At 36.3% G+C, this 27,810-nt stretch overlaps 2 protein-coding genes across 2 annotated transcripts in view; one reads left to right on the top strand and one right to left on the bottom strand.

Annotated features, from left to right (window-relative positions):
• Positions 1-54: 54 nt before the first annotated feature.
• On the bottom strand, positions 55-27,413 carry Ns3 (nucleostemin 3). Its single transcript, XM_069834083.1, has 7 exons — positions 27,031-27,413; positions 26,793-26,915; positions 19,616-19,740; positions 11,067-11,974; positions 7,275-7,477; positions 7,111-7,196; positions 55-188 (listed from the first exon to the last, which is right to left on the bottom strand). Exons 1-7 carry the CDS (start codon positions 27,133-27,135, stop codon positions 92-94), a joined length of 1,647 nt encoding a protein of 548 aa, XP_069690184.1. The 5' UTR covers positions 27,136-27,413; the 3' UTR covers positions 55-91.
• The window catches only part of LOC138705254 (RCC1 domain-containing protein 1), a 36,447-nt gene continuing 36,032 nt past the window's right edge, over positions 27,396-27,810 (top strand). Inside the window, exon 1 of the mRNA XM_069834084.1 lies at positions 27,396-27,537. The gene's annotated coding sequence lies outside the window, so the exon portion shown is untranslated. The remainder of the gene's footprint in view (positions 27,538-27,810) is intronic.

Here is a 27,810-nt window from a genome sequence, read left to right as displayed (position 1 = left end):
GCACTTTTAGGTGGTATTGTGGAAGGAGTGAGGAGTAGAATGAAAGTCATGATATAACATTAACATTTATTGTTACAAGATACAACAGCTGTTACTGGTCCAAGTGTGCATACACTCTCCGCAGCTTTTCACGCTTATTCCTCTTGTTTCGATGATCTTTCCATGGCTTTGTATCACTGCTGGAAGGTCTGGAAGAAGATTATGTATAACTTCAATTAAGCAGCTTTTTAAAGTCCTAGGACAGCCAGAATAAGAAATGAAGCTGGGTCACTGGCTAAAAAGAGATTGCCTTAAGGATGCACTGGAAGGAATGGTGAATGGAAGAAAAGTTCGGGACAGAAGAAGATATCAGATGATAGACAACATTAAGATATGTGGAGAATATGCTGAGATTAAGAGGAAGACAGAAAAAAGGGAAGATAGGAGAACACTGGGTTTGCAGTCAAAGGCCTGCCCTTAGGCAGAAAACTATGTACGAATAAAGTCCTTATTGGTGAGAGAGCATTACGGAGTAAATATCAACTTATCAAATTCAACCTTTGTATAATTAAACTGGCTGACAAAGTTTTTGTAACATGGATGAAAATAGGCATTTTAAGTCAATTCTCATGTGCTATTAACGAATATGAGTGTGAAAATTTCCATGACCCTTAATTTTTTAAAATAATGAAAATAAATATTAAATAGAGGAAAAATTAGCAAAAAAAAATGTGGGTTACTGCATGTTGGAGTTCTTAAAGAGTTGTTGTTGTAGTTGTTTTCTAATGCCAGGCGTTTTACAATAAAGTCATTTGACCTCTTGCACTCCAATATTTTTCAAAGATATTATCATGACCAGCCACTGAAGCACAGATTTTGAGGTGTTCCGAATCCATTTCTTGGTTTCAGTTGCACAATGGGCAGTTAGGGGACTGATATATTCCAATTCTATGCAGGTATTTGGCCGAACAATCATGGCCTGTTGCCAATCTAAATGCAGCTACAGACGATTTTCGTGGTAAATCGGGAATTAACTGTGGATTTTGATGCAGAGAGTTCCATTTTTTCCCTTGCGATTGTGTTATCAAATTTTGTTTGTTGAAGTCTAAGTTTGTAGATTTAATAAATCTCTTCACAGAGTAATACATAGATTTAGTAAGAGGTCTGTAAGTAGCAGTGCTGCCCTTTTTTGCTAAAGCATCCGCATTCTCGTTTCCCAGGATTCCACAATGGGATGGTATCCATTGGAATACAATTCTTTTATTGAGTGATATTAATTGAGAGAGCATTTTAGTTATTTCTGCTGTTTGAGATTAAGTTGTGTGTTTAGAGACTATTGATAGAATAGCTGCTTTGCAGTCCGACAATATAAATGCATTCCTAAATTTATTGATGTGGCATAGAAGATTCCTGAGACATTCACTTATTGCAATGATTTCACCATCAAAACTTGTTGTTCCATACCCAAGAGATCTATAAAGTGAGAAGAGACAGCACGTAACGCCTGCACCAGCACCTTGTTCTATGGAGATCAAGGATCCGTCGGTGTATAAATGAAGCCAGTTTTGTGGAGGGTACCTAATATTAATTGTCTTTGACCCTTTTATTGCTGTATTACTCTAAGCACCAGGCCGACAGGAAATAACGAATAGGGTAGCATTTGAGGGAGAAGAACTGATATTTCAGTTTTAGCTTAGATTTAGTTTTGCCGGTAATGAGTGATTTTAAGCGGATGTGAAGTTATTTTCTGTTGTAATGGAGAAATTCTGCTGTGCATGTGAGTTTCGCCAAACAGTTTGTTATACAGAGTGGAAGGGGGCCAATGCACCAAAATTTAAGAGGTGATTTTACATGTCAAATATAACAAAACTTTTATTACATTTTTCCTTCGATGAAGCACCGTTAAGCGGAAAAAAATAGTTTTTGCCCAATGTTTGCAGCGCTCTATTGTTGTAATGGCCCGAGAAAAATGGCTGATTGCTATACAAGCAGAATGGTAAAACTAATCTGAAAAGTGATGTCTTGAGTTTTTTTTATACTGTTTAATCATGAATTTAAATTGAATAACTGCGAAAATCGTTAAAATAAATCTTGCAATGTAGTGCAGTATCACGAGAGTACAGCAGAGGTGGAGGGGAGAGTAAGAGAAGCGTGGCCGTGCTTGCTAGAGTTATTGCAGTAGCTGTAATGTTGCAAAATGTTTCATAGAAACATAACAATTTCCTCTAAAACAGTGAATGTTAGAAAAAACTTATTTAGATTTTTCAAACCTCTTTTCATGATCTATTTTACCAGTTTCATTTTGGTGTAGTGGTTACCTTCCACACTGTTTATATGAACAGTTTACAGTGAAACGTCAGCATTGATCATTAACAGAAAAGGTAAAAGAAGCTAATTACAATTATTTTGAATACTGAGCAGGTGAAGAAGACAAACTGCGGGCCCTCATTGAGGAGTAGGATACCAGATGTACGTAAGTCCAAATTCAATGACTGTGGGAAATTAGCTTTAAGGTCTTGAAAAATTCAATGACATCATAATCGTCGTTGATTTCATTCAATACTTGGCAAATGCTATTAACAACTTGCCAGGTCCTAGACACCCTGCAGTACGTTATTATAACAAACATAAAGCCCATAAAGAAACAAGGCATATTTCCCACTTATCTACGAAAAATCCTGGTAGATTAGCTGCAAGAAAACGAAAACAACATAAAGAACGATATCAATATGAAGTGGCCCAGTATCAGTATTTTAATCAACGGCGTAAAGTAGTGAGAAACATAATGAATAGTCAAGATAATAAAATGTGTAAAATACCTATTAGTAATACAGTGAAACCTGTTCAAATCGGAACCTGAATAATCCAGAATCCTGTCTATTTCGGAACAATTTATTGGTCCCGGCGAAATTTGTATGTATTATGTGTAATTTTTCCTGAATAAAACGGAAACTGTCCAATGCGGAAACGGAAACTGTCTGCTACTGTTCAAAACGGAAACACTATATTTTGAAACAGCGTGTAATTTCAAGAAATATACGAAATATGTAGGTCACTAAGATAAAAACAAGTTTTCTTTGAAAATTGTAGAGGGTACGAGGGTGTGTTGGCCTGTCGGTCATAAATTTTATTACCCTATTGACTAGGCAGACGAGTCCCTTCAAAGATGTTCAATGCTTCACACCCGTATACTGTCATAGCTAAACAGAGCGCAAGTGTAGTGAATTCCTTGTAAAAAAAATTGCATAAAATGTGACATTAACATTAAGTGATGAAGTAAAAGTTATCCAGATAAAGGAAAATTAGAAACAAAGTCCATGTGAAATAATATTGAAGTACAGTTGTGGAAAACTCAGGTGTGACACTTCAAAAAATAAAGATCATAATGAGTGGCGTGCGGCCAATATTGGTGACACAAAAGGAACCAGAAAGCAACTGTTTATGTGGAAATAAATGAACTGTTGTGAGAGTGGGTTCTTCATGACATTTCAAAGAACAAGCCAATTTCTGGATCTGTTCTGCAAAGCAAGCTATTGAACTGGGAAAGAAATGAAATAAACCAGAATTCAAGGCTTCTACTAGATGGCTCCTAGTCCAATTAAGTAATAATGTGCAGTAATATGCAGTACAGTATTAGAGTGTAGTGTTAGATATTAAATATAATGAGATTAGTAAACTTTAGTAATGTTTAATGACTAATGAGTGAGTAACGATAATATTTATACAGAAAATGAGATTTTAATCAAGATGATTCACCAGCGTAATAAGCGACAGAAAGCTGATTTAATGTGATGAGTGTTAAATGGAATATTTTGTACTTCTTGCAGTTTGGGACATCCCATTTTATTTTCCATGTATATGAATGACAAAATATTCCATTTTAATGTCACACCTGAATAATATGGAAACTTGTCCACAACGGAAAAAAAATTAGGACCATGTCACTTCCGTCTTGAACAGGTTTCACTGTATTTCTGAATATTTTACAAATAGGTTTGGTAAAACAAATGATTTAACACCACTAGAGCTCATTGATCCTATATCTTCAGAAGAGGATATTCAGATATCTGAACATGATATAAATATGGCAGTCTCAAAAATTAAAGTTGACACATCTTCTGGTCCGGATCATGTAATCATGAGAACAATCATGGAACTAAAGATGAGTAAAGTACTTTGTTTACTTGCTAATGCCATGCTGAAGCTTAAAAGATGTCCTCGTGTTCTTAAGACAGCTAGGACAATTTTACTATTTAAAGGTGGTGAAGAAGACCAGTTGACGAACTGGAGGCCGATGTCAATATTTTCAGTAGTGAGAAGACTAATAGAGAAGGTTCTTGATAAATTTCTCCGCAATTTTGTTAACTTGACAGATCAGCACTGGGGGTTTATATCTATACCTGGCACTCATATAAATTCATCAGTTATCAACGGGTGTCTTCAGGATGCAAAATTGGAGAAGAAGAACTGTTGCGTAGCTTTCCTTGATATAAGTAAAGCCTACGATAATATAGGACATGAGCATTTAAAACGATCTCTCTACCATACGGATATGCCAAACAATCTCAGAGACTTAATTATTAATTTAATGGAAGATAACATTATCAAAATAGAAACAGGCTTAAATAAAAATGGCGACATACACCTTAATAGAGGAGTAGCTCAAGGTTCTCCTTTATCCCCAGTTCTCTTCAACTTGGCTATTGATAATATTCTTAAAGAATTAAATGAAGCTGAAATAGCCCAAGAATACGGTTACCAGTTGTCTCCTACTGTTAGCCCTGTCTCAATTCTTGCCTTTAGCGATGATTTGGCCCTCATTAGTAAGGACCTTGAGTCAGTTTCTATATTAACGGATTTGACGATTCAAAATTTATCAAAAATTGGTTTGAATATTAACCCCCAAAAATGTAGTCTCATTAACATTAAAAATGGTAAACTCAGCCAAGACACTATCACTTTGAATTGTGGAAATATAATTAACTGTATTGGATCAGGTGAAATCGTCAAATATTTGGGAATTACATTTTCTGCAGAAATTGTATTTGATTAACCAAGTATTATTCGAACTTTTGGTAAAGATATTGACAAGTTAACCACCACCAATTTACTAAAACCTGGTCAAAAACTGAATATTATGAATCAATATATATGGCCTAAGATCATTTATTCGCTCCAAAGTACACCAATGAATAAGATTCCAAAATCTTTCTTACACAATATTGATAAAATTGTCCGGACAGGTGCTAATGAAATTGTGTGTTTACCGCACGATTGTCCGAATGACATGTTATATGCTCCGAAGAATCTTCGTGGCCTTGGTTTATTTAATGCTGAATGGGAAGTACACCTCCAACACTATAACATTGCCAGAAGTCTTTTAAAAATAAATGACGAACATCTCCATTTCTGCATGAATCTTGAAACTGAAAAACAAGAAGCACTTCCACAATTAAACCTTCCCAACAACGCAGAAGCACATTCGATGACAGGACGAAGTTTAAGATCTGAGTTACGGCGGAGGTCGTTTAATAATTGGTGCCGTCTTCCACAAAAAGGCAAAGGAGTGGTAACTTACAGTGAAGATCCAAAAAACAACTCTTGGATTAGTAATAGAAGAGGGATATCATCCTCAGAGTGGACCAATGCCATAAAGATGTCCACAAACATTGCAGCAGATCGGTGCCAGGTCGTTCCTTTCAAGATCAAAAGTGTCGTCATCCAGGATACAGCAAAGTAGAAACCCTTGGGCATGTTTTGGGTTATTGCCCTAAAGGAGAACTACTGAGGAACAATCGCCACCATAAAGTGAGAAGCTCCATCGCAACCACTCTTTGGAAGGCAAAGTGGGAGGTTTACGAAGAAGTGCACTTCTTGGCTGAGAATGGGTCAACGAGAAGAGCAGACATTATAGCCATCGATCGCCGGAATCAAAGAAGCCTCATTCTTGACCCCACTGTCCGTTTTGAGAAGGATGATCAACAAGCCAATAACGTTAACGATGAAAAGAAGTCTATTTACAACCCATGTATTCCTCACTTCAGTGAGAGATACAAAATGAATATTAATACATGGGAAGTGAAAGGACTTCTTTTTGGCGCTAGGGGAACTTCATTTAAGTTAACCAAACCCATTCTCCTTTCTCTTAAATTTTCTAATGATGACATTAACAAAATTTGTCTAATGGTATTGAGAGATTCATTATCCATTTTACACAATCACTTGTATAATAGCATGTAATTTTTTTTCACTTCATTACTCTTCAATGTATTTTCATCTCATGTTTCTCCGAACTCAAATTGTACTTTATTTTTAAATTTATCATTGTTCCGTATTCTCTCCGCAATCATATTGTATTTTTCATTTAACCTCTGCTTTATATTCTGGTTCCTAGTGGTCAGCCGTAGATTTCGGCCAGATGTCCCAAATTGTGGAATTTGTTGTTCACTTTTAAGCATACCATGAACACAATAAAATACACGTACAATTATAAATACAGTATTCTGTATTAAAACAGTTTGTTCATTACTCACCAAACTTATTTACTGAGGAGTGAAGTAATCAGTCATTTTACTCTGTTGTCTCCTACTTGCCCAATATACACTTTCTAAATTAAATTCTATGTTCATTATTTCAGTTGAAATTTTACTGCTCCCTCTCCTAGCTTCATACTCCCTTCTCTAGCTTCATAGAAATGTTCACAATTCTAATGGTTTCTAAAGTGTCACTCACTTCTTTTAGTGCATTAAAATGCGTGCACTTAGTGAAAACTTCTTGTCGAAACTGACTGCATGCAGGTACCATTAATACTGCATGAATTCGGGCAGGTTACAATGGGATGGGGAATCTGCCTGCATTCCAGAGGTCTATGATAGAAAGGAAGCGGTAAAGGATTTGCCAGATTTCAGCAAAATACTTTGGTTCTTAGAAAATTGTATTCCAAACTGAGGTTGAAAATGATGTTATATGCGAGGGAGACGCATATACGTTTGTCGTATTAAGCAAGGTAGGAAAGCATATGTCTTATGGAGAATTAGTTGGGACCACAGAATATTTGACGTTATAGGCGAGGTGTCGCACAAAACGAGGTCGCTATAACCAAGTTCTACTGTATAAAATATAAAAATGTACCTGTTGTCCTCTCCTTTCTGGTGTACACCCACCGACACCTTCTGGAAAAACTGCTTGTCCAAGTCATCTCCAGTTACTTTATTGGCCTGGTGACACAAAAGCATATTCAGAAGACTGCCACAGCATAGAACATGACAGTATTGCATTACAATTCAGACACTGACCTTCAGGAGCCTGGCTCCTTGTGGTGGCAAGGGAACAGTGCTGGAATGCTTTGTTCTCTCGGGAAATGCATGGTACTGCGCCTGATCATATGTCGGGGGCGCATGACAGTACAGCAGCTTGCCCTTCACAAAGTCTTTCAGGACATACCTCGCAGAGCGTGGGTTATCTGGCTGTCCATTCTGTGTCATGAAACCGCGATTATCTGTAACATCATGATCAATGCCATAAACAGTACGAATAAACAACCATACTTTATCCAACCACATAAATGAAGACGGAAACTTTGAGATGTGAGGCCAATAACTAACAACTTTCAGTCAGTCAGGGTGCTTTCTGGCCTATGAATGTTCTATGATGAGTTCTGTAATGGTGTATTTATTGTAACAGAAGACAAAAATTGTGTACTACAACTGTACAATACTTATTGCCCTCAATACAGTTGCTTTATAATAACGTTAGCATAGAAATAAAGTTTCTTTATCAATCTTTAAGTGTTTTATGTAGAATTTTACTTTAGGATATTTTCGAATCAAAAGAAGTGACTGTGTGACGTTTCTGAGAATGCAGAAAAATGAGCTTCACAAAGTGATTAAATACCTCCACAAAAGGTATTTAATGCCCAAAAAAACCATCAAGATATCGATGCTGAGATCCAGACTGTTCAAATCCACCTTTTTAGAAAAAGGAGATTTACATTTCTTTGTGTTCCATGTCTTTGTTTGCATATATGAATCAACAAAATTGTAAATATTCCTCCCCATAAGCTTGAGAGGAGGCTATTCCAAAGTGTTCCATGTACAACTTTGAAAGTCAGAAACTTAAAACAGCTCTTCTGATAAAAAAAAAAAAAAGTGAAAGACTTGCAACAGTCTGGTGCTCAGCCACCGATATGACAGATATGGTAAGAGATGATGGATGCTCTTTCATATCATGTAGTGAAAAATTGGTGTCGCGATTTTAGATATTAAGAAAAAACCTGATCTTTAGATGTATTACTGAAATAACAGGCTTCTGAAACTGTATAGTTGAAACTATTTTAAATGACTATATGGGTCCCCATAGTCGAGAATACAACAGACAACGAGAACGCAGATGGTCAAAGTCCAGCAACCGTGGGTGATATTGAGAGGAAACTAAAAATGATGTGCGAAAAACTAAATGAAACTTTTTTAAAAATTCAGCGAGATATGTGATAGTTAAAGAAACAAGGAAGTGCAAACTAAGACGTGTGAAGTGTAACAAGTGAACTACAGGAGAGATCTGACTTAGTCTGAGGTATTAGATGCAGTCAAAAATGTGAGTATTAGATCAATTAGTGTAACTGAAGTGGAATTGTGAATAATATAGAGGAATAAGCAATGAAGTGTTAATAGAAGATGACTAGAGTAAATTAGAGAGAAGAAAAGCAATATGGTAGTGAGATTAATAAGCGTAGGAGATAGTATGTAAATAATAGGTAGGGTTTGATGTAATTGAGAGGGAAAATATGGGAAGTGAGGATGTAGAAAGTAGTGCAAGTAGTGAGAGTGAACCGTAAAAATTATCCAATAAAGTGAAAAAGTGATAAGTGAATCGATCAAGAAATTGCAAGGAGGTATCACAAACATTAGAACATTGCAATAATAATTGAGACAAATAATATAATAAGATAAAGTAGATGAGGTAGTAGAAATATTAGTGAATACTAGTCAGAGATATAAAAAGATTTTTTTAACGATAAAATAAAAGTAGGGATAACAGTAATGAAAGATGACAATGATAGTAGTAGAGATGGAGGAGTAGATGTAGACGCGAATGTTTCTATATAAGAGTAAGGTGGACAGTATTGCATAGCATTCGGGAATTATATTGACGGAAGATAAAGAAGGTTAAGAGTTGTAAATACTGTACATCAGAAAGGATGGAAGAAGAAATAGACAGAAGCAGGGTTTAACTTTAGGTAATTGGAAGATTTGGGGAGACATAGATGATAAGAGAAATATAAAGGATATATGATGGAATGTAAGCAAGGTAGTGGTGGACAGTATGCAGAAATGTGAGGGAAACCACTACCTGAAAGCCTTATGATGACAATAAATATAAATATATGAATATGATATATATGGGTCCCCATGGAGTATCTGCTAGGTGGGTGCCAAGAATGCAGAGTACTTTGCTCTGAAGCCAATTTGGCGGGATGCAGAAAGTTTTCTCAGTCAAATAAAGATAGTATTTGAAACATGGGTTTACCATTTTCATCCAGTGTAAAATTCAAATACTGTATCTCGCTAGTTTTGGATACAGGCCTTAGAAGGGAAGATTATGGCAAAATATTCCGGGAAGCTGAAATAATTTTAATGGTTGACTCTTTGAACAAAAGTCAGGTGATTACTGGGTAACACTACGCAGTATTACATCATTCACCTCAAGACAATGCTCCTGACCACAGAAGTCTCACTGCTGCATTTTAACTTAATGAACATCCACCCTACTCCCCTGACATTGTCCCCCGTGACTTTTATTCATTCTCAAAACTTAAAGAACATCACAGAGGGAAAAAGTTTGAGAAAGATAACTTGAGTCATGACAGTTGCATGTAGAGTACAATGGGTATGGAATGAATGGGACCGTCAATTGCTTATCATACAATATAGTGTTACTAACTACGTTACATTTTATTGATGAACGTTTTCGGCATACTATGCCATCATCAGATCTTGAAAAGTTATCTTTTATACATACTTAATATTATGCCACATTGGTTAAATGTAATATATAAATAACAAACAACGAAATCATGATTACACTAGTTTTATAGGCGAACTTGTGATTAATGTGTCCTCAATCAGCTGTTAATTGGACAATGTCATTATGTCATAATATGTTAAGACACAAAACAATAATTGAGTAAAACAGATCTATAAAACATTGCAACATTAAAAACATTGAAAGTTGACACTTGATATAATTCTTCATAGAACAGATGTCATTTTCGTCGTTCGTTTTTTGTTTACATATTGTGATGAAACAAGTTAGAAACAAATAGATAGCTTTGTTGGATGGTAGATTGTTTGACTATTATATCAAGTGTTGCATTACTAGCATTAACAATCAAGTTGAGGTACGATGATATTAATATTAGAACTATAAAAACTATTAGAAATATAAAACTGTTAACATACGTCCACTTCAAGCTGTTATCTAATATTAGAACTATAAAAACTATTAGAAATATAAAACTGTTAACATACGTCCACTTCAAGCTGTTATCTAACTAATAAATTAAGTGAGTTATGGCAGTTTGAATATTTGTTACGGAAATGAGGTGTTTTGAGAAAACAAACTTTAAACAAATCAAGATTTCAGGTATAACTCCCTGTAAAGTTGATTTGAATAATTTCGAGGGAAAAATTGTTCAAATCAACTTTACAGGGAGTTATACCTGAAATCTTGATTTGCATAATACACGTCACTGTTCGTTAACAGAAAACCACAATTTAAGTCACACGGAGTTAGTGTGCACTCGAAGTTGGTTGCTTGACGGTTGTCAGCCCACTTTGAGGTCTGTGGATATAGAGGGAAAAATTGGATCGGTGTCGGTTAGAGTTCCCGAGTAGCTCAGTGGTAGAGCGTTGGTACGTTAAACCAAAGGTCCCGGGTTCGATACCCGGCTCCGGAACAATTTTTCCCTCGAAATTATTCACCCTTAACCAAGTCTGCACATGCAAGAACTGTAGTTGATCATCCATCCAATATGAAACCTGAGTCTTTCTCAAATTTTTATCTTAAAATTACTGCAAACATTTACATACATCCATAAGCATTCAGCAACTCTTCTGCAGTGGGCGGTCTTAAGGGATCTTCTCCCTCCATCGGCGCAGGCAGCATGATGCCATACATGTACTCCAGTTCATGACGAGGGATGAGGGAGGCGACCAGGGTCACTGGGGGCACATGGTCTCGCAGCTGGTCGATGGGAAGGATGCCGTTCACCACCATCTCAGCCTTGGTGCACACAAAGCTGGGCATCACGAGGCCTGGGCAGTCACACAGAAGCAGGTCTTGTCCCAGGAATAGTGTCTGGAAGTGTTTTGTCTTGCCAGGTGTGGCTGAGACAGACACCTTCTTGCACGTCAATAGGGCATTGATAGTCGAACTCTTGCCCACATTTGGGTAGCCCACTAAACCAATAGTGGTCACGCCTGCAGACACCTTGGGACCTGTGTGCAAAGTTCTGAAGAGAGTGATGAGCTCTTCGCGAGAGAGTAGAGCCCCAGAGTTTGTCTCCACACGCTTCTCTTCACTCTCTTCATTGTCACTGTCATCTTCTTTGGCTGCTTCTGTAGCTGAGAAGAACACTGCCTGCACACCAAGGCCGGCAAAATATGTGGCCCACACCTCTCTCTGCGTGGGAGTCAGGAAGTCTGCTTTGTTAACTAGTAGAAGGTTCAGCTTGTGACAGCTCACCTCCTTCACGTACAACTCAAGGTCCTCACAGCGGAACAACAAGGGGTTGCGAGCATCAACAATCTGCACCACCACATCACTCCTCTCCACAACCCTCCACAGCTGTCGCCAGAACTCCAAGTTCTTCTCATATGGGGTCAGCAACACATCTTCCACCTCCTGTAGTTTCGCAAGGCGACGTCGCCACTCCAGAAACGAGTCTCGTTCTGCTGCCTGCAGCTGCTCTGTTGTGGTGTCAGAATCCCACTTAGGCCTGCGTGCAAGTGCAAAACAATTTAACAATGTGTGGGAAAAGTAGGGATCTCTATTTTCATAAGTTTTTCAATACAACATTTTTGAAGTTTAAAATTCTAATTTTTTATTTTTCTCGAGTGTTAAAGGAAACTGTTATGAGGAGTGTTTGAAAAGTTCGTGACCTGACGCATACAGTAGATAGCACAGGAAATGTGTCAACAATATCGCCATCATTAGCAGCCATCTTACATTAGTTCATTTCATTCCGAATTTTTTAAACATCTGGGGGAAAAAGCCAAGTCTGTACTTTTATCCATTTTCAATTTATCATGGAACACCTCAATTTCTGCAGCTTGGAAAAAAGCAATCATTGTACCAATTCACAAAAAAGGGAAACCTGCTCATGATGTTAATATTTATCGACCAATAGCACTATTAAGCATGATAGCAAAAACCATGGAGTCCATGATCTCCAACAGATTAACTTGGTATTTAGAATCCCAAAATCTTTTATCGCCAAGACAAGCCAGTTTTCGACAACTACACTCTACCAATGAACAAGTCATACGCCTCGGCCAAGAAATAAAAGACAGTTTTAACAAGAAAGAAGATACCTTGGCAATATTTATTGACTTTCAGCTAGCATATGACTCTGTTTGGAGAAATAAATTATTACTAAAACTCCAGAAATTAGGTATCTCCAGCAATATGTTCAGATGGATATCAGAATTCCTTAGTCAAAGATTCATTGCCACTAAATTCAATAACTCACTTTCTAGTTACAGACAAACATATCGAGGTCTACCTCAGGGCGCTGTCCTCAGCACAACTTTATTCAATATTTATATAAATGACTTACCCTCCCTATTAGAGGAATCAAATATGAAAACAGCACTATTTGCAGATGATATAGTTTTGTGGACTTCCATATCTTACAGACATAGAGACAAAATTCAAAATTCTGCTCTTAAAGCTCTAAATCAACTCCATGAATGGAATACATCAAATTTGATGACACTCAATTTAAGCAAAAGTAACTACCAAATATTTTCACTCGGTAAAAAAGAAAGAGAATTCAACATCCAATACAATGGCCAACACCTTCCTAGGACTTATGAATCCAAATATCTTGGAGTTATTTTCGATAGTAAGTTAACATGGAGCAACCATTTGAAATACATTTCTGAAAAAGCTCGTAAAAGATTCTCCCTTCTAAAAAGACTAGCAGGAAAAAAATGGGGTGCTCTAGGAATACTTAGAACACTACATAGAAAATGTTTATACAGCCAGTGCTGACATACTGCGGAGAAATTTTAATTACTTCACCTCTCATAAACGACATAGAATATGTTCAAAACCAAGCTCTCAGGCTCATTACTGGTGCAATCAAAACAACTCCAATAGGTTCTATGAGATTCCTCATTAATATTAACAGCATCAAAATGACAATAGAAGAAAAAGCACTGATTCAATATGAAAAACTTATCAGATTACCAGGAAACAATTCGCATTCATACAGTCCTCTCTGTAGATTGAAAACTCAAAAAAGTTTCATATCCATTGTTCAAGAATTGAAACAGAAAATCAAAATCCCGAACTTAAAAGAAAAGTTACAAATTGAACCAAACCCTTTAACTCTATTAAATATAGAATATAATCTAAATTTAACAGAAGAAATATTGAAACAATTGTCTTTAGAGACAATTAATATTAGGTACCCTCCACAAAACTGGCTTCATTTATACACTGACGGATCCTTGATCTCCAGTGAACAAGGTGCCGGTGCAGGTGTTACATGCTGTCTCTTCTCACTTTATAGATCTCTTGGATATGGAACAACAAGTTTTGATGGAGAAATCATTGCAATAAGCGAAAGTCTCAGGAATCTTCTATGCCACATCAATAAATTTAAGAATGCAGTTATATTGTCAGACTCCAAAGCAGCTAGTCTATCAATAGTCTCTAAACACACACCTTCATCTCAAACAGCAGAAATAACTAAAATGCTCTCTCAACTAATATCACTCAATAAAATAATTGTATTCCAATGGATACCATACCACTGTGGAATCCTGGGAAACGAGAATGCAGATGCTTTAGCAAAGAAGGGCAGCACTGCTACTTACAGACCTGTTACTAAATCTACGTATTACTCTGTGAGAAGATTTATTAAATCTACATACTTAGACTTCAACAAACAAAATTTGATAACACAATCCCAAGGGAAAAAATGGAACTCTCTGCATCAAAATCCACAGTTAATTCCCGATTTACCACGAAAATCGTCTGTAGCTGCATTTAGATTGGCAATAGGCCATGACTGTTTGGCCAAGCATCTGCACAGAATTGGAATATATCAGTCCCCTAACTGTCCATTGTGCAACTCAAATCAAGAAATGGATTCGGAACACCTCAAAATCTGTGCGTGAGTGGCTAACCATGACAATATCTTTGAAAAATATTGGAATGCAAGAGGTCAAATGACTTTATTGTCAAACGCCTGGCATTAGAAAACAACAACATTAGTTCAAGCACGAAAATTCATAATTTTCAGTTGAGTACATTTTGTGCAGTTTGATTTTGAAGTTAGTACACCGAACAGATTGGCAAAAATGGAAAATAAAACTTCGTGCTGTCATTAAATATTTCGTAAAAAAGGGAATGAATCCAATAGAAATTAAAGAAAATATGGAGTTTGAAGTTAAACCGCAGCACGGGATTTAAAGCCCAAATATTGTTTCGTATTATTCTGGTCATAAAAATCCTGTGGGAGTAAGTGCCTGCCGATTTTTTTAAATCTCAGTATAAAAATGAACTTCAAGACAGAAAATTTAATTTTCAATTCAGTAATTTTGAAAATTCTTATTACAGTATTAACATGGAATAAATTAATTAAACTTTATATAAAATAGTACATACCTTCAAACAGACTTTACACATGAACACAACATAAAACAATTATTCCTTGCATCGCTCCAACTCGCAACTAGGTGCAGACAGTTCTAATGTTTTATCAATCATCATCATCTTCTGCTATATACAGCATGTTCGTAGCTCGGCTGGACCGTTCAGTGGCGGCCTTGAACTGGGTGAAGATTGGCGTGCCTGCTGCCAGAATAGCGCTGTAGCTACCCCTGACGTGACAGTGAGTCGAGTTGGATCTGTCGTGAGGGAAAGACATCTGTGCGCGTGTTGTGTTTAAAATTGTATTGTCTCATGGTGATAAAGTGTTTATTAATAATGGTTGAGTACACTTTAGAACAACGTATTTTTCTTTATGATGCGTATGTGAAATACTCTTGTGCAAGAAGGTGTTGAAGAGAATCTGAACATCAGTTTGCAGGTGTTCGAATTCCTAGCAGGTCAACTATTCATGACCTTGTCAGATGCACAGTATCTTTTTTGAACAAGAAACGTGTTCAACAACGCCGTGTACTGACAGAAGGGAAGCTTAATGAAGTAGGGACCCAGTTAGAGCACTCACCCCACAAATCACTGCGACGTTTAGCACAAGAGGTTAACATTTCCAAGACGTCAGCTTTTGTGGCAACGGAACTTCTGAAACTTAAGTCATACAGGGTAACTGTAGTTCATGCTTTACAACCACAAGATCCTGTAAGTAGGGTGAATTATTGCAATTGGTTTTCACAGTCCATTCATAATGGCGACATGGGCCCATTTTTAACGTTCTTCACTGATGAAGCGTGGTTTCATCTTCACAGTCACGTTTCTACTCAGAACAATAGATACTGGGCTACTGAAAATCCCCCATGAAGTTCCTCACCACGCTGCAAAGGTTGGGGTTTGGTGTGCAGTGAGTGCGAGTAGAATTATCGGTCCCATATTTTTCGACACAAGTTGATTCACACGTTTATGTAACTTCAATTTTAAATCATTTTTTCCCCCGCAACTAACAAGAAATGAACGATTGAGTGGCTGGTTTCTGCAAGATTCAGCTACAGTGCACACCACTGCAAATTCTATGCATGAATTGCAAAGTGTATTTGGTGACAGGATAATTACTCGAGGATTGTGGCCACCTCGTTCCCCTGACCTATCTCCATGCGATTTTTATTTATGGGGAACGTTAAAGAATAAAGTGTACGCATCAAATCCGCACACGTTACAAGAATTGAAGGACAACATCACGAGAGAAATACCGGCAATCAGTCAACAAGAACTTTTGCGAGTGAACCAGAATTATTTTCGGAGATATAGGGAATGTGTTCGAGTTGAAGGTCATCACTTTCAACATCTGTTGTGATGCAGGTAAGCTTAATGTTAGTAGAGTAGTTAGTGTTCCGTACCCATGACTTGCCGGTCATTTATGTGTAACTATAGCAGGCGCGCCAATCTTCACCCAGTCCAAGGGCGCAACGGAACAGTCCGGCAGAGCTACGAACATACAGTATCTACTGTTGTTAATCTTTCTGAATCCCTTTCTGCGTTGCGGATTTCTGGAGTTCAGACATCTGGTTAGTGTTTACAGAATAGGAACACCAACTTCAGTAATTTTTTTAAATATAATTTTTTCCAGCTAGATTGTGATTCTAGCCCACTGTGCAGTGCGATTATCATAGGAGCTATGACATGATAAATGTTCAAAGAAACAGGAAATATCATTCTTTGTCTGCTAGCAGCTACTAAAGAACCATAATGGCAGATGATTATACTCACTAATACAGAGCCTTATGTAATTCTTTGCTGGAAATAATGTTTAGTATTTCGGCTCTTATACTTTATACGGAAAAAAAATGTCATAGAAGCCAATCATTTATGATGGAATTTACTGATATAACATTATAAATTTATTTAAATGTCGATTTCTCATTAGTACCTTAATGAATATAGTAGGCCTATGTTGTCTAGTTCATTAATCTGGTCCTGTAAATGTAACATAACACATGATTTTAGTTCATGAATCCCCAGTTATTTCTTAATCTCATCTAGGGCTTCACATATGATGATATAACTCAGACGTCTCAATAGGGCCTTCTCGGAGCACTTCCTCCCCTTTCTCTTTTTTAATGTAAGAATGGAACAAGATGCGGGACTAGTTCGTGTATCTCCGGATGATGTCATTGACCGCGACATTTGAATAAACATCTGCAACCGCTGCGATGCTGTGTCCATCTCCGAAGAAAGAATGTCCTTATTACTGCAAATGTATGAAGAAATAAAAGCTTTCGTAGGGAAAGCGAAATTGTGGGAGACGCAAGTTTCAGTGGGTAACTGTTACCACTTTATTAATCTAAAATTTATTGTTACCTAATTTGAATCAAGACCAGTGTAACAAATATAATGAAGTACTGAAGGACTTGAGGAAAGAATTTGAAACCAGATTTAAGATTTGAATAGTTCTAATTTAAAATAATTGGTTGTGAATTTCTAAGATGTTTTGGTTATTTTTAATTATTGAAAACATTACGAAACATGTTATTTAACTATTACTGTAATGAATGTATTAATATGTTGTTGTTTTCTAATGCCAGGCGTTTGACAATAAAGTCATTTGACCTCTTCCACTCCAATATTTTTCATATTGGAGTGAAAATGGCAAGTTGTAGCCGATTTAAGTGAACACCATATTTTAACGTTTTGGTGGCTACTTCATTCACACACAACCCCCAGAATGTCTGGAAGACCACAACCGCCATTGGTCGACGGGTCCATTGGACCTAGCTGGGAGATCTTGTTGATCACCAGCTTTCCCTCCTTAAGCCACTGGAGAACGATTTTAGTGCCATAGCAGGTCAGCACTAGGAACAGAAAAGTAGAAAGAGGAAGGAAAGGGAAATGAACCCCTAGGCCTCAGTTGCTCTAATGCCGTCAGGGTCGAAGAAAGTAAGAGTTCAGTCAGAGGACTGGATAGGAAAGGGTAAAGAGGGAATTAGGTATTGAAAAATGTAAGAATATTATGGAACAAATAAATATATCTATCTATCTAAATCCGTTCTATAGTCAATAATTTTGTAGGTAGTTTAAGGGTGAGACAAGTAGTAGTCATTCTCCACAGCCAGAAGAGGAAAATTCAGTTATTATGAATGGAGACCATCTGACAAAATTCTCTGCATCTGAAAACTTTCGGCATGAATCTTTGTCAAAATTGTACTGGGAAGCAAGGAGAAGAATAGAGATCATCCAAGATCCTGGACATTAGAATAGTACTTTTTAAATCTTTCCCATTTCAAGTGTTTGGTCAGATATGAAACCCCTACCGTCTTCAGCTTGAAACACAGGGGTCATGGTGAAATTAATAACAGAAGAAACAGCAGCCTCACACTTTATAATAATGTCCTAAAATGACCACTGTTCTACATCCATGTTACAAAATTTTATACTGATAACTTTCGAAGTATAGTTGGGCTTCTCTATTCCTATAATGGACAAAGTAAACAGGGTTTTGAACGAGGAAACTGATTCTTTATTTCTGTAATTGTAATTATTGTATATTATATATCACTGCCACCGGGTGTATACCCAATTGTAGTGTTAATACATACATAAGGAACGACTGCTACACAGCAGTTAACAGAGACGATCTGGTTTTCAATGTGTGGACCGTGAGCCTAGTAAGAGGCAGGCAATCTGCACATGTGTATATTAATATTGGCATATCATAAGAATAAGTACTTTACTAACCAACAAGTTTAATAATTGTAATTTAACCACTTCCCTTATTATCCCGAGTTAACTCGGGTTGCTAACATGTGTCAAAATTTATTAACCCGAGTTAACTCGTTTGAGTCCCATTCTCTATTTCGTAGTGACTTTTTTAAGTATGTAAGAAAATTAGTGATGTACAGTGATTCTGCAATATTAAATGACCTCTTTGCGAAAATAAAAAATATGACACTTTTTTTCACAAAACTGGTGAAATAATTAGTAAGGGAAGAGGTTAATTATTGTTAATTAATTGAATTTTATTTTATGAAATATAGTATAAACTTTAAAAGAAAAGAAAGATACCAAAAACCATTTACTAGAAATGAAGTTTTGTTGTTTTTTAATCAATTGTCCAAAGGCACGTCTGAATCTCACAAGTGATACCAACAAGGCGCCACTTATGAGGTAACTAGGCCAGGAGATAATGGGGTAGGGTGGCCAGTTCCTTGTGCTTAAATAATTACGCAACATGTATAGTTCTTCATGCTTCAGATGTCTTCTTTTTTACTTATTGATATATAATTAGAAAATAAATTTTTTATTATTATCATTACTGCAAACTACTTAAGAAATTCCTTCTGAAAACAACCGTCTATTGTGACAGTACAACTCAAAAGTGCAGCTTTGTAGCATTTCTCCCACGACAGTAACACTTAGCTCGCTCATGCTTGTAACATGAATCAGCGATCGGCTATCTTCGGGTATTGCGCTTATCTCTTCAGCTGACTACGCTATCTACAGTTGCTCTCTGTAACAACTTTTATGCGTTGGCCTTGAGACGCCTGATATAGCTGCTGACCTGTTCCTTTGTCAGTTACCAATTGTAGGGACAGTCTTCCTACTAGCGTAAAATTAATTAATTAAACATTTTATTTGGCGTTCTATAAAATCATCAACCTTATTCTTTCCTTCTTTTCCCTAATCTACCTTCAGGCGTAGGAAATTCTGAACACAAGAATTGAGTTCAGCAAGGATTACTCAACATAAAACAAACCTTCGGGGTATGCCTAAAAGTTGTCTGTTCTGGTCCTGTGTCTCTTTCATTCGCTTTTCATCTTCCTTGGACAGCAATCCAATCCCACTCTTGGGGTTCACAAACGTGACATTCAACTTTTCAGCCTGCAAATCAGAGACTGGAATAAGAATTTACAAAATAATAACAGATAGTCCAATATATTAAATATAATAATGCTTCTACACAGATTACAATTATTGTAAAAGAAGAACTCCCACTTTCCTGCTCACTCTCAAAAATGAGCTTATATTTCCAAACTTCTAGAGTCTTTCACACTAAAGTGGAGCCAATCAGAGTTACTCTCTGGTATTTATCGAGTTTGTTGCAAAAACATTTTCAGGTCGTAAAATACTATTCTTTGCTCATGCTTTTATTTGAATTTTTTTTATATTTTAGTTGGTTATTTAACGACGCTGTATCAACTACTAGGTTATTTAGCGTCGATGAGATTGGTGATAGCGAGATGGTATTTGGCGAGATGAGGTCGAGGATTCGCCATAGATTACCTTGCATTCACATTACATAATCAGCCCAAGCGGGGATTGAACCCGTGCCCGAACGCAACTTCAGATCGGCAGGCAAGCGCCTTAACCGACTGAGCCACGCCAGTGGCTTTTTATATGAATTTTCATACAAATGCTAATCTGCTCCTTGGTCTTACCAACATTTCCACGAACTTTTAACTTTTCTGCCTTTCAGTGTGTGTTTAATTTTCGAAAATGATTTCATACAACTCATCACACTATAATTAAAGAGAATAAGGTGCTTAGGAAAGTATTTGGGGCTAAGAGGGATGAAGTTACAGGGGAATGGAGAAAGTTACACAACACAGAACTGCACGCATTGTATTCTTCACTTGACATAATTAGGAACAATAAATCCAGACGTTTGAGATGGGCAGGGCATGTAGCATGTATGGGTGAATCCAGAAATGCATACAGAGTGTTAGTTGGGAGGCTGGAGAGAAAAAGACCTCTAGGGAGGCTGAGACATAGATGGGAAGATAATATTACAATGGATTTAAGGGAGGTGGGATATGATGATACAGAATGGATTAATCTTGCTCAGGATAGGGACCGATGGCGGGCTTATGTGAGGGTGGCAATGAACCTCCGGGTTCCTTAAAAGCCAGTAAGTAAGTAAGTTAACATTAGCTGGACTACTTTTCTTAAAAAGGCGAAATCACCAATGGAATTTATGCCGATAGAATATGTGCAGAGTAAAATGTGTCATAATAACAAAAAAGCTGGGCAATATGAATGCAAAAACTCAATTACATAAAGAAAGAGGAAGTTCTGTTCTTAAATATATCTAGAGTTTATGGAAGTGAGATGGAAAGTATGTCATTGAATTTTTCAAGACTTTAAAGCTAATTTCCCACAGTCATTGAATTTGGACTTGTGTACATCTGGCATCCTACTCCTCATTGAGGGCCCAAGGTTTGTCTTCTTCACCTGCTCGATATTCAAAATACTTGTAATTAGCTTCTTTTACCTTTTCTGTTAATGATCAATGCTGACGTTTCACTGTAAACTGTTCATATATACAGTGTGGAAGGTAACCACTACACCAAAATGAAACTGGTAAAATAATAATAATAATATCTATTTATTTATTTATTCTGGCGAAGTTAAGGCCATCAAGCCTTCTCTTCCACTTAGCCAGAAACAAAAGAAGCTGATACAATTTTACAGATTAATATTTAAAGAAGACTAATAAAAAAGTATATAGGCCTAGTTATATATGACACTCAATTTAAGCAAAAGTAACTACCAAATATTTTCACTCGGTAAAAAACAAAGAGAATTCAATATCCAATACAATGGCCAACACCTTCCTAGGACTTATGAATCCAAATATCTTGGAGTTATTTTCGATAGTAAGTTAACATGGAGCAGCCATTTGAAATACATTTCTGAAAAAGCTCGTAAAAGATTCTCCCTTCTAAAAAGACTAGCAGGAAAGAAATGGGGATGCTCTAGGAATACTTTGAACACTACATACAAAATGTTTATACAGCCAGTGCTACATACTGTGGAGAAATTTTAATTACTTCACCTTTCATAAACGACATAGAATATGTTCAAAACCAAGCTCTCAGGCTCATTACTGGTGGAATCAAAACAGCTCCAATAGGTTCTATGAGATTCCTCACTAATATTAACAGCATTAAAATGACAATAGAAGAAAAAGCACTGATTCAATATGAAAAACTTATCAGATTACCAGGAAACCATTGGCATTCATACAGTCCTCTCTGTAGATTGAATACTCAAAAAAGTTTCATATCCATTGTTCAAGAATTAAAACAGAAAATTAATATCCCGAATTTAAAAGAAAACTTAAAAATTGACCCAAACCCTTTAACTCTATTAAATATAGAATATAATCTAAATTTAACAGAAGAAATATTGAAATCAGAAGTAAACACTGAAATAATGAAACAATTGTCTTTAGAGACAATTAATATTAGGTACCCTCCACAAAACTGGCTTCATTTATACACCGATGGATCCTTGATCTCCAGAGAACAAGGTGCCAGTGCAGGTGTTACGTGCTGTCTCTTCTCACTTTATAGATCTCTTGGGTATGGAACAACAAGTTTTGATGGTGAAATCATTGCAATAAGTGAATGTCTCAGGAATCTTCTATGCCACATCAATAAATTTAAAAATGCAGTTATATTGTCAGACTCCAAAGCAGCTATTCTATCAATAGTCTCTAAACACACACCTTCATCTCAAACAGCAGAAATAACTAAAATGCTCTCTCAATTAATATCACTCAATAAAAGAATTGTATTCCAATGGATACCATCCCATTGTGGAATCGTGGGAAATGAGAATGTGGCTGCTTTAGCAAAGAAGGGCAGCACTGCTACTTACAGACCTGTTACTAAATCTACGTATTACTCTGTGAAGAGATTTATTAAATCTACATACTTAGACTTCAACAAACAAAATTTGATAACTCAATCCCAAGGGAAAAAATGGAACTCTCTGCATCAAAATCCACAGTTAATTCCCGATTTACCACGAAAATCGTCTGTAGCTGCATTTAGATTGGCAACAGGCCATGATTGTTTGGCCAAACACCTGCATAGAATTGGAATATATCAGTCCCCTAACTGCCCATTGTGCAACTCAAACCAAGAAATGGATTCGGAACACCTCAAAATCTGTGCTTCAGTAGCTGCTCGATGATAATATCTTTGAAAAATATTGTAGTGCAAGAGGTAAAATGACTTTATTGTCAAATGCCTGGCATTAGAAAACAACAACAACAACATAGGCCTAGGTATACAGCACAAGTCGAGTAAAATAATGCGAACATACTAAATAATAATTACAAAATAATATAAGGCTAGAAGTTACACTCAATGAATATGCAAGCAGTATGTGAACCAATATTACAAATTACGAGAATAACAAATTCAAATGTAAATTATAACTATACAACACTGAGGAAAAATTACATATTATATACACAAAGGAGAATTAAACCTGAATACTGGTCACGTGTTTAAACAATTCGCTTTTAAATTGCAATATCGTTCGACAGTTCCTGAGGGAGCTGGGTAGGGAGTTCCAGAAACGAACTGCTGATACTGTGAAAGAGGAAGAATAGTGAGCTGTTTTATGGCAAGGCGTAGATAATAAAGGGTCATTTTTAGAACGAGTACCCAGGCTGTGATAAGAGGACAAGAAATTAAAACGCATTGAGAGATAGTTAGGCGAAGAAGTGTTGATGATGCGATATAGGAAAATTAGTGAATGGATATATCTTCGGTCCTGTAATCTTACCCATTGGAGCATTTCAAGGGAAGGTGTAATGTGGTCGTATTTGCGGATGTTGCAAATGAAACGAATGCAGGCATTATGAATGCGCTGCAATCTTTGGGCTAAGTTAGAATTTAAATCTGTTAGTAGGATGTCGCAATAGTCAAAATGTGGAGAATCACACAAATAAATAACATCACACCGCCATTAAATATATGAAAAAGACCCACACCACTTGATTAATAACTATAAAAATATTTAATTTTTAATAACAATATTGTTACCTTAAATAAGTTTTACAGTTTTCAGTAAAAATATATATATAGCCTCACTCAAAAAATTATAGAAATGAAGATCTAATTTAAAGTATCCTTTCTCTGCGTCTACTTATATAAAACCCTAAAAGGTTTCACATTCATATCATCAATATAGCATTAATGTGTATAATTAGCGACAAATATGTAACTGCATTAACTATAATAATATTTCATTTTTAATGGTAATAATGTCACCAAACAATCTTAAATTTTGTAGTTCTTAATATCCAATACACATCTGTACTCAGAAAACTACAGATCAGAGAATCAGACCTGTAAGTCTTAAATTCTTTATTTGTTATCAAAAAATTACATAAACAAAGATCGACATATTGGCATTATGATGTCAGAGAATCTGAACCATCTGAACTCTAAATATGTCCGCAATTCTGCAGGTCATGGTCTTCGTGTAATATTGTTTATTGTAGTGTGTATGTTTCGTTTTATTCTGAAATGCCATTAGTTCTCAAAACTGGAAAATAGGAAAATTCTGTAGGAAAACTAACTCTTCACTGAAAGTTACTATTTTTCTGCAAATTCTTGGATGCCAAGCTTCAAAATGACGGTCATTAATTAAAATCCGTTCAGCCGTGTTAGCATAATTTCCATACCAGTTCAAATTATATATGTAGATTACAAGCAGCATTAAAAATGATGAAGTATCCTATAGTTAATAATGATCTGAGAAAAACTGTAAGCCTAATGGCCATTTGTCTCATTCTGAGTTTTGCTACTTCACTGAAGGAATATTACAGAATTTTGAAGGAGAAAGTCGAGAAAGGACTTAACATAATATCTACACATAAGGAGGGGAGAGTGAAGCATGACAGAACAGCAAGTCATTATTGCCGAAGATGTTAAAAGTCTGCACATCCAGCGGGATTCTGCAATCATCGCCATTGAATTGTGGGAGTGACACTTCGGTAAATTCGCCCAAGTACCGAAGGCAATATGTGAAAGTTAATACTCCTATTACGAAGGCTTTAATTCGGAAAAAACGTCGAAATTTGTATGCGGAAAGATGTAGGTCTGTAACCCATTTCTTTTAGGACTCATCCCGACATGTCTCAGCGCCTTAGGAAAATCACGGAAAACCATACGCAGAACGAGTTGTCTCAATATAGAAGACTAGCCAATTGGCCCTGAGGTGACTCTAGTAGAGAGCATTACCTTGGGACGGATGTGTGTTCTAATTGTTAGAAATAGCCTGAATTGTATTTCATCACGAGAGATGATATTGGGGTGTTTCTGGCACAAGATGATCCTGAAACTCGATCAGGCAAAAGATGTTGCCACTTCACAGGTTACTGCTGATGCAGTACTCCAAGTCTCTGAACGGACCGGTGAAAGGACAAAAGCTTCTGTGTTTGCCGAGTTGTGATTACTGTCGAAAAGCGTTAAGTCATGGACAGTGTATACACATAAGAGAAAATTAATTTCACTTAGCATGTAAGCACAGTCTACTATATACAGTCGCGAAGCTCAATATGTAGTAAAAATGCAAACATGGGTAGTTGCCCACCACTAGGATCGCTACTATCGCCTCATCATCGCAGATCTCTCTCCTAGCAGACAACAAAATATGTTACACTTTCGTTGTCGTGTTCTTTTTGAAAAATTAACACCTTCCTTCCATTATTGAAATATTAAATGCATGAAGTTAATTTATTATTTTAATGAAGTATATTAAATTCCACAATAAACTCGAAGATACCTGCAAGAAATAAGTAATATAATTTTTGTTTGTGCAAAACGAACTGAAATTTACTATAATAGCTTCACTCATTCAAGATTATAGCGATAATTAACTATGAAACCAATAAATATTAATTTGCATTTCCCTTTACAACAATAATAATGGAAATATGAATTACTGGAGTAACTTCAGCGTACCGGTACTTGTAGTGTAGACTTACGTAGTTAATAAAGTGGGATGAGGTTAAGCAATAATAATCACACCAGAATTGGAAATAAAATGTGATCAATAAATTTTATTGTAACAGACTTTTTCTACGTCTCTAGTAAAGCAACAAATAAAAATAACAACAAAATTAACAGCTATAATTAAAAACATATCCTTTGAAAAAAATAGGCCTAAGCAATAATAATCCCACCAGAATTGAAAATAAGACGTGATCAATAAATTTCATTAAAACAAACTTAATTTTTCTACGTCTTTAGTAAAATAACACACAAAAATAATAAAATTAATAGCTACAATTCAAAATATATCCTCTGAAAAAAAAAAGTAGACCTAACCTTTATTTCTCTGGAAATTTACCAGCCTAAGTGACAGAACTTTAACCGGTATCTAATGTCCTTTCGGTTAGACTGAAACATTTCATTGTGAAATTTAAGGATATAATGTATTCTAACAGTCACAAAGAACTTCAAAATTAAGAGTTTTGTTTCTGCACAGCATTCCTGTGGAAACCCAGGAATCTTTCGGAAATGGGGAAAAAGGATAACTCTGGCCTCTTTCTCTTACTGTTGCTACAATTTATAGCACTACAAACGTCTCCTGCTTGTCCCATATTATTATTCCAATTATTGTATTTTAGCCATTAACATTTTCATTACAACCAATAACGAACATTTCACAAGCATCAATGTGAAATACGCAACGAGCTAGCACTCGATAGAAATACGACACAGTCCAAAGTCGACCATGGGCAGTCTATTGTTTCTAGTTGCTAACCGCTTGGAGCGCTTTATCACGAGATTTGCAAAAAAACACCTCAAGCTTCGCGACTGTATATAGTAGACTGTGATGTAAGTAACTATTACGCATACCGAGGGAACTTTACTTAATGATAAACCCTCGTATTTCTGTTGACTTTTGAATAACGTTTGGCTATGCTAATTGATTAGGATATACTTCACAGGCGTTAAGTGTGGCTAAATACATCATTTCAATCGATGTAACAAGAACAAATACACTTTGAGAATGAGGGAGACACAGATTTATAAATAAGGATTATTTCATTATAAACTTTAGGCCTACTGGGCATGACTGGAGTATTCACCTCTGATTTCACTCTATATTAAGTATAACATCACCTGAAATTCAGTTCCCGCTAACTCAGCTGTAGACAGGAACTCTTGAAATGAACTCTCCTCGGTTACTGATTGCAGGTTAAGGCGACTCCACTCATAGCCATCATTTACATCTGCTGTGTGCAGCTGTGAAATGTACACGAAGCATATTGTAAAAACTACACACATAGTGTACTGCGTGGCAACAACAGTCATTGTATAATTACACGATACATTTTAACATGTTAATCAGAAAACTTACCATAGAAGAATCTTTGTTTCTTTTAGTTTTATTGGCGGATCCGAATCTATCTTTGATTAAGGATCGTCCAAGACTATTATTGGCAGATTTGTTTTTCTTTCCCATTGTTGGAACAGAGAATTAAATTACTTATGCAATATATAACACGATGAACATGTAAATTTTACTTCGTATATACCACGTTACATTTTTCTCCCATTACAACTATCGGGAACCTATTACGATAGGTTATGAAAATGTGACAAGTGCAGGCCTAAGAGCATAAGAGTTCAGAACTGTTCGACAGTGACATCTAGAGACCTTGGGCTGAATTTCTTCGCTATGACATCTAGTGATGAAATTGTGAGTTGGGTCCTATTGAATTGTTGATTATGTCCTTCAACCTTCAAAGTTCAAACTGTTAAAAGTGGTTTGGTTGTTTGGAAGACCGGATTTACTCGTTGTATTTTGTGGAGTAGGCCTATATGTCAAGAATCATTCTTGGTACGAGTTAGTACTGTTCAAAAGGTAATTTATTGTTCCGGCTTTCCTTCTCACAGTTCTAAAGTAAGTATCTCGTATTTTTCCAGTTTGGTTTTTACTTTTATTCCCATTTTGCCATGTACGGAACCTAAGTTGGTTTCTGCAATGTGACAGAAGGCCGGTGCACGATATAAGATATACTGTGGCCGGTGGCGAAGCTAATGTGTAAATACTGGGTAGGCTGAAAAAAATCAATCTGCTTAAGTACTTTGTATCTTTTCATACAACAGATGTTTCCTGGCTTTACTGTCAAAGTAT

The sequence above is a fragment of the Periplaneta americana genome, chromosome 8 (assembly GCF_040183065.1).
Source record: "Periplaneta americana isolate PAMFEO1 chromosome 8, P.americana_PAMFEO1_priV1, whole genome shotgun sequence".
Classification (NCBI taxonomy): domain Eukaryota; kingdom Metazoa; phylum Arthropoda; class Insecta; order Blattodea; family Blattidae; genus Periplaneta; species Periplaneta americana.
Note: the sequence above shows the minus strand (reverse complement) of the source record. Positions and strands in the feature narration are given on the sequence as shown.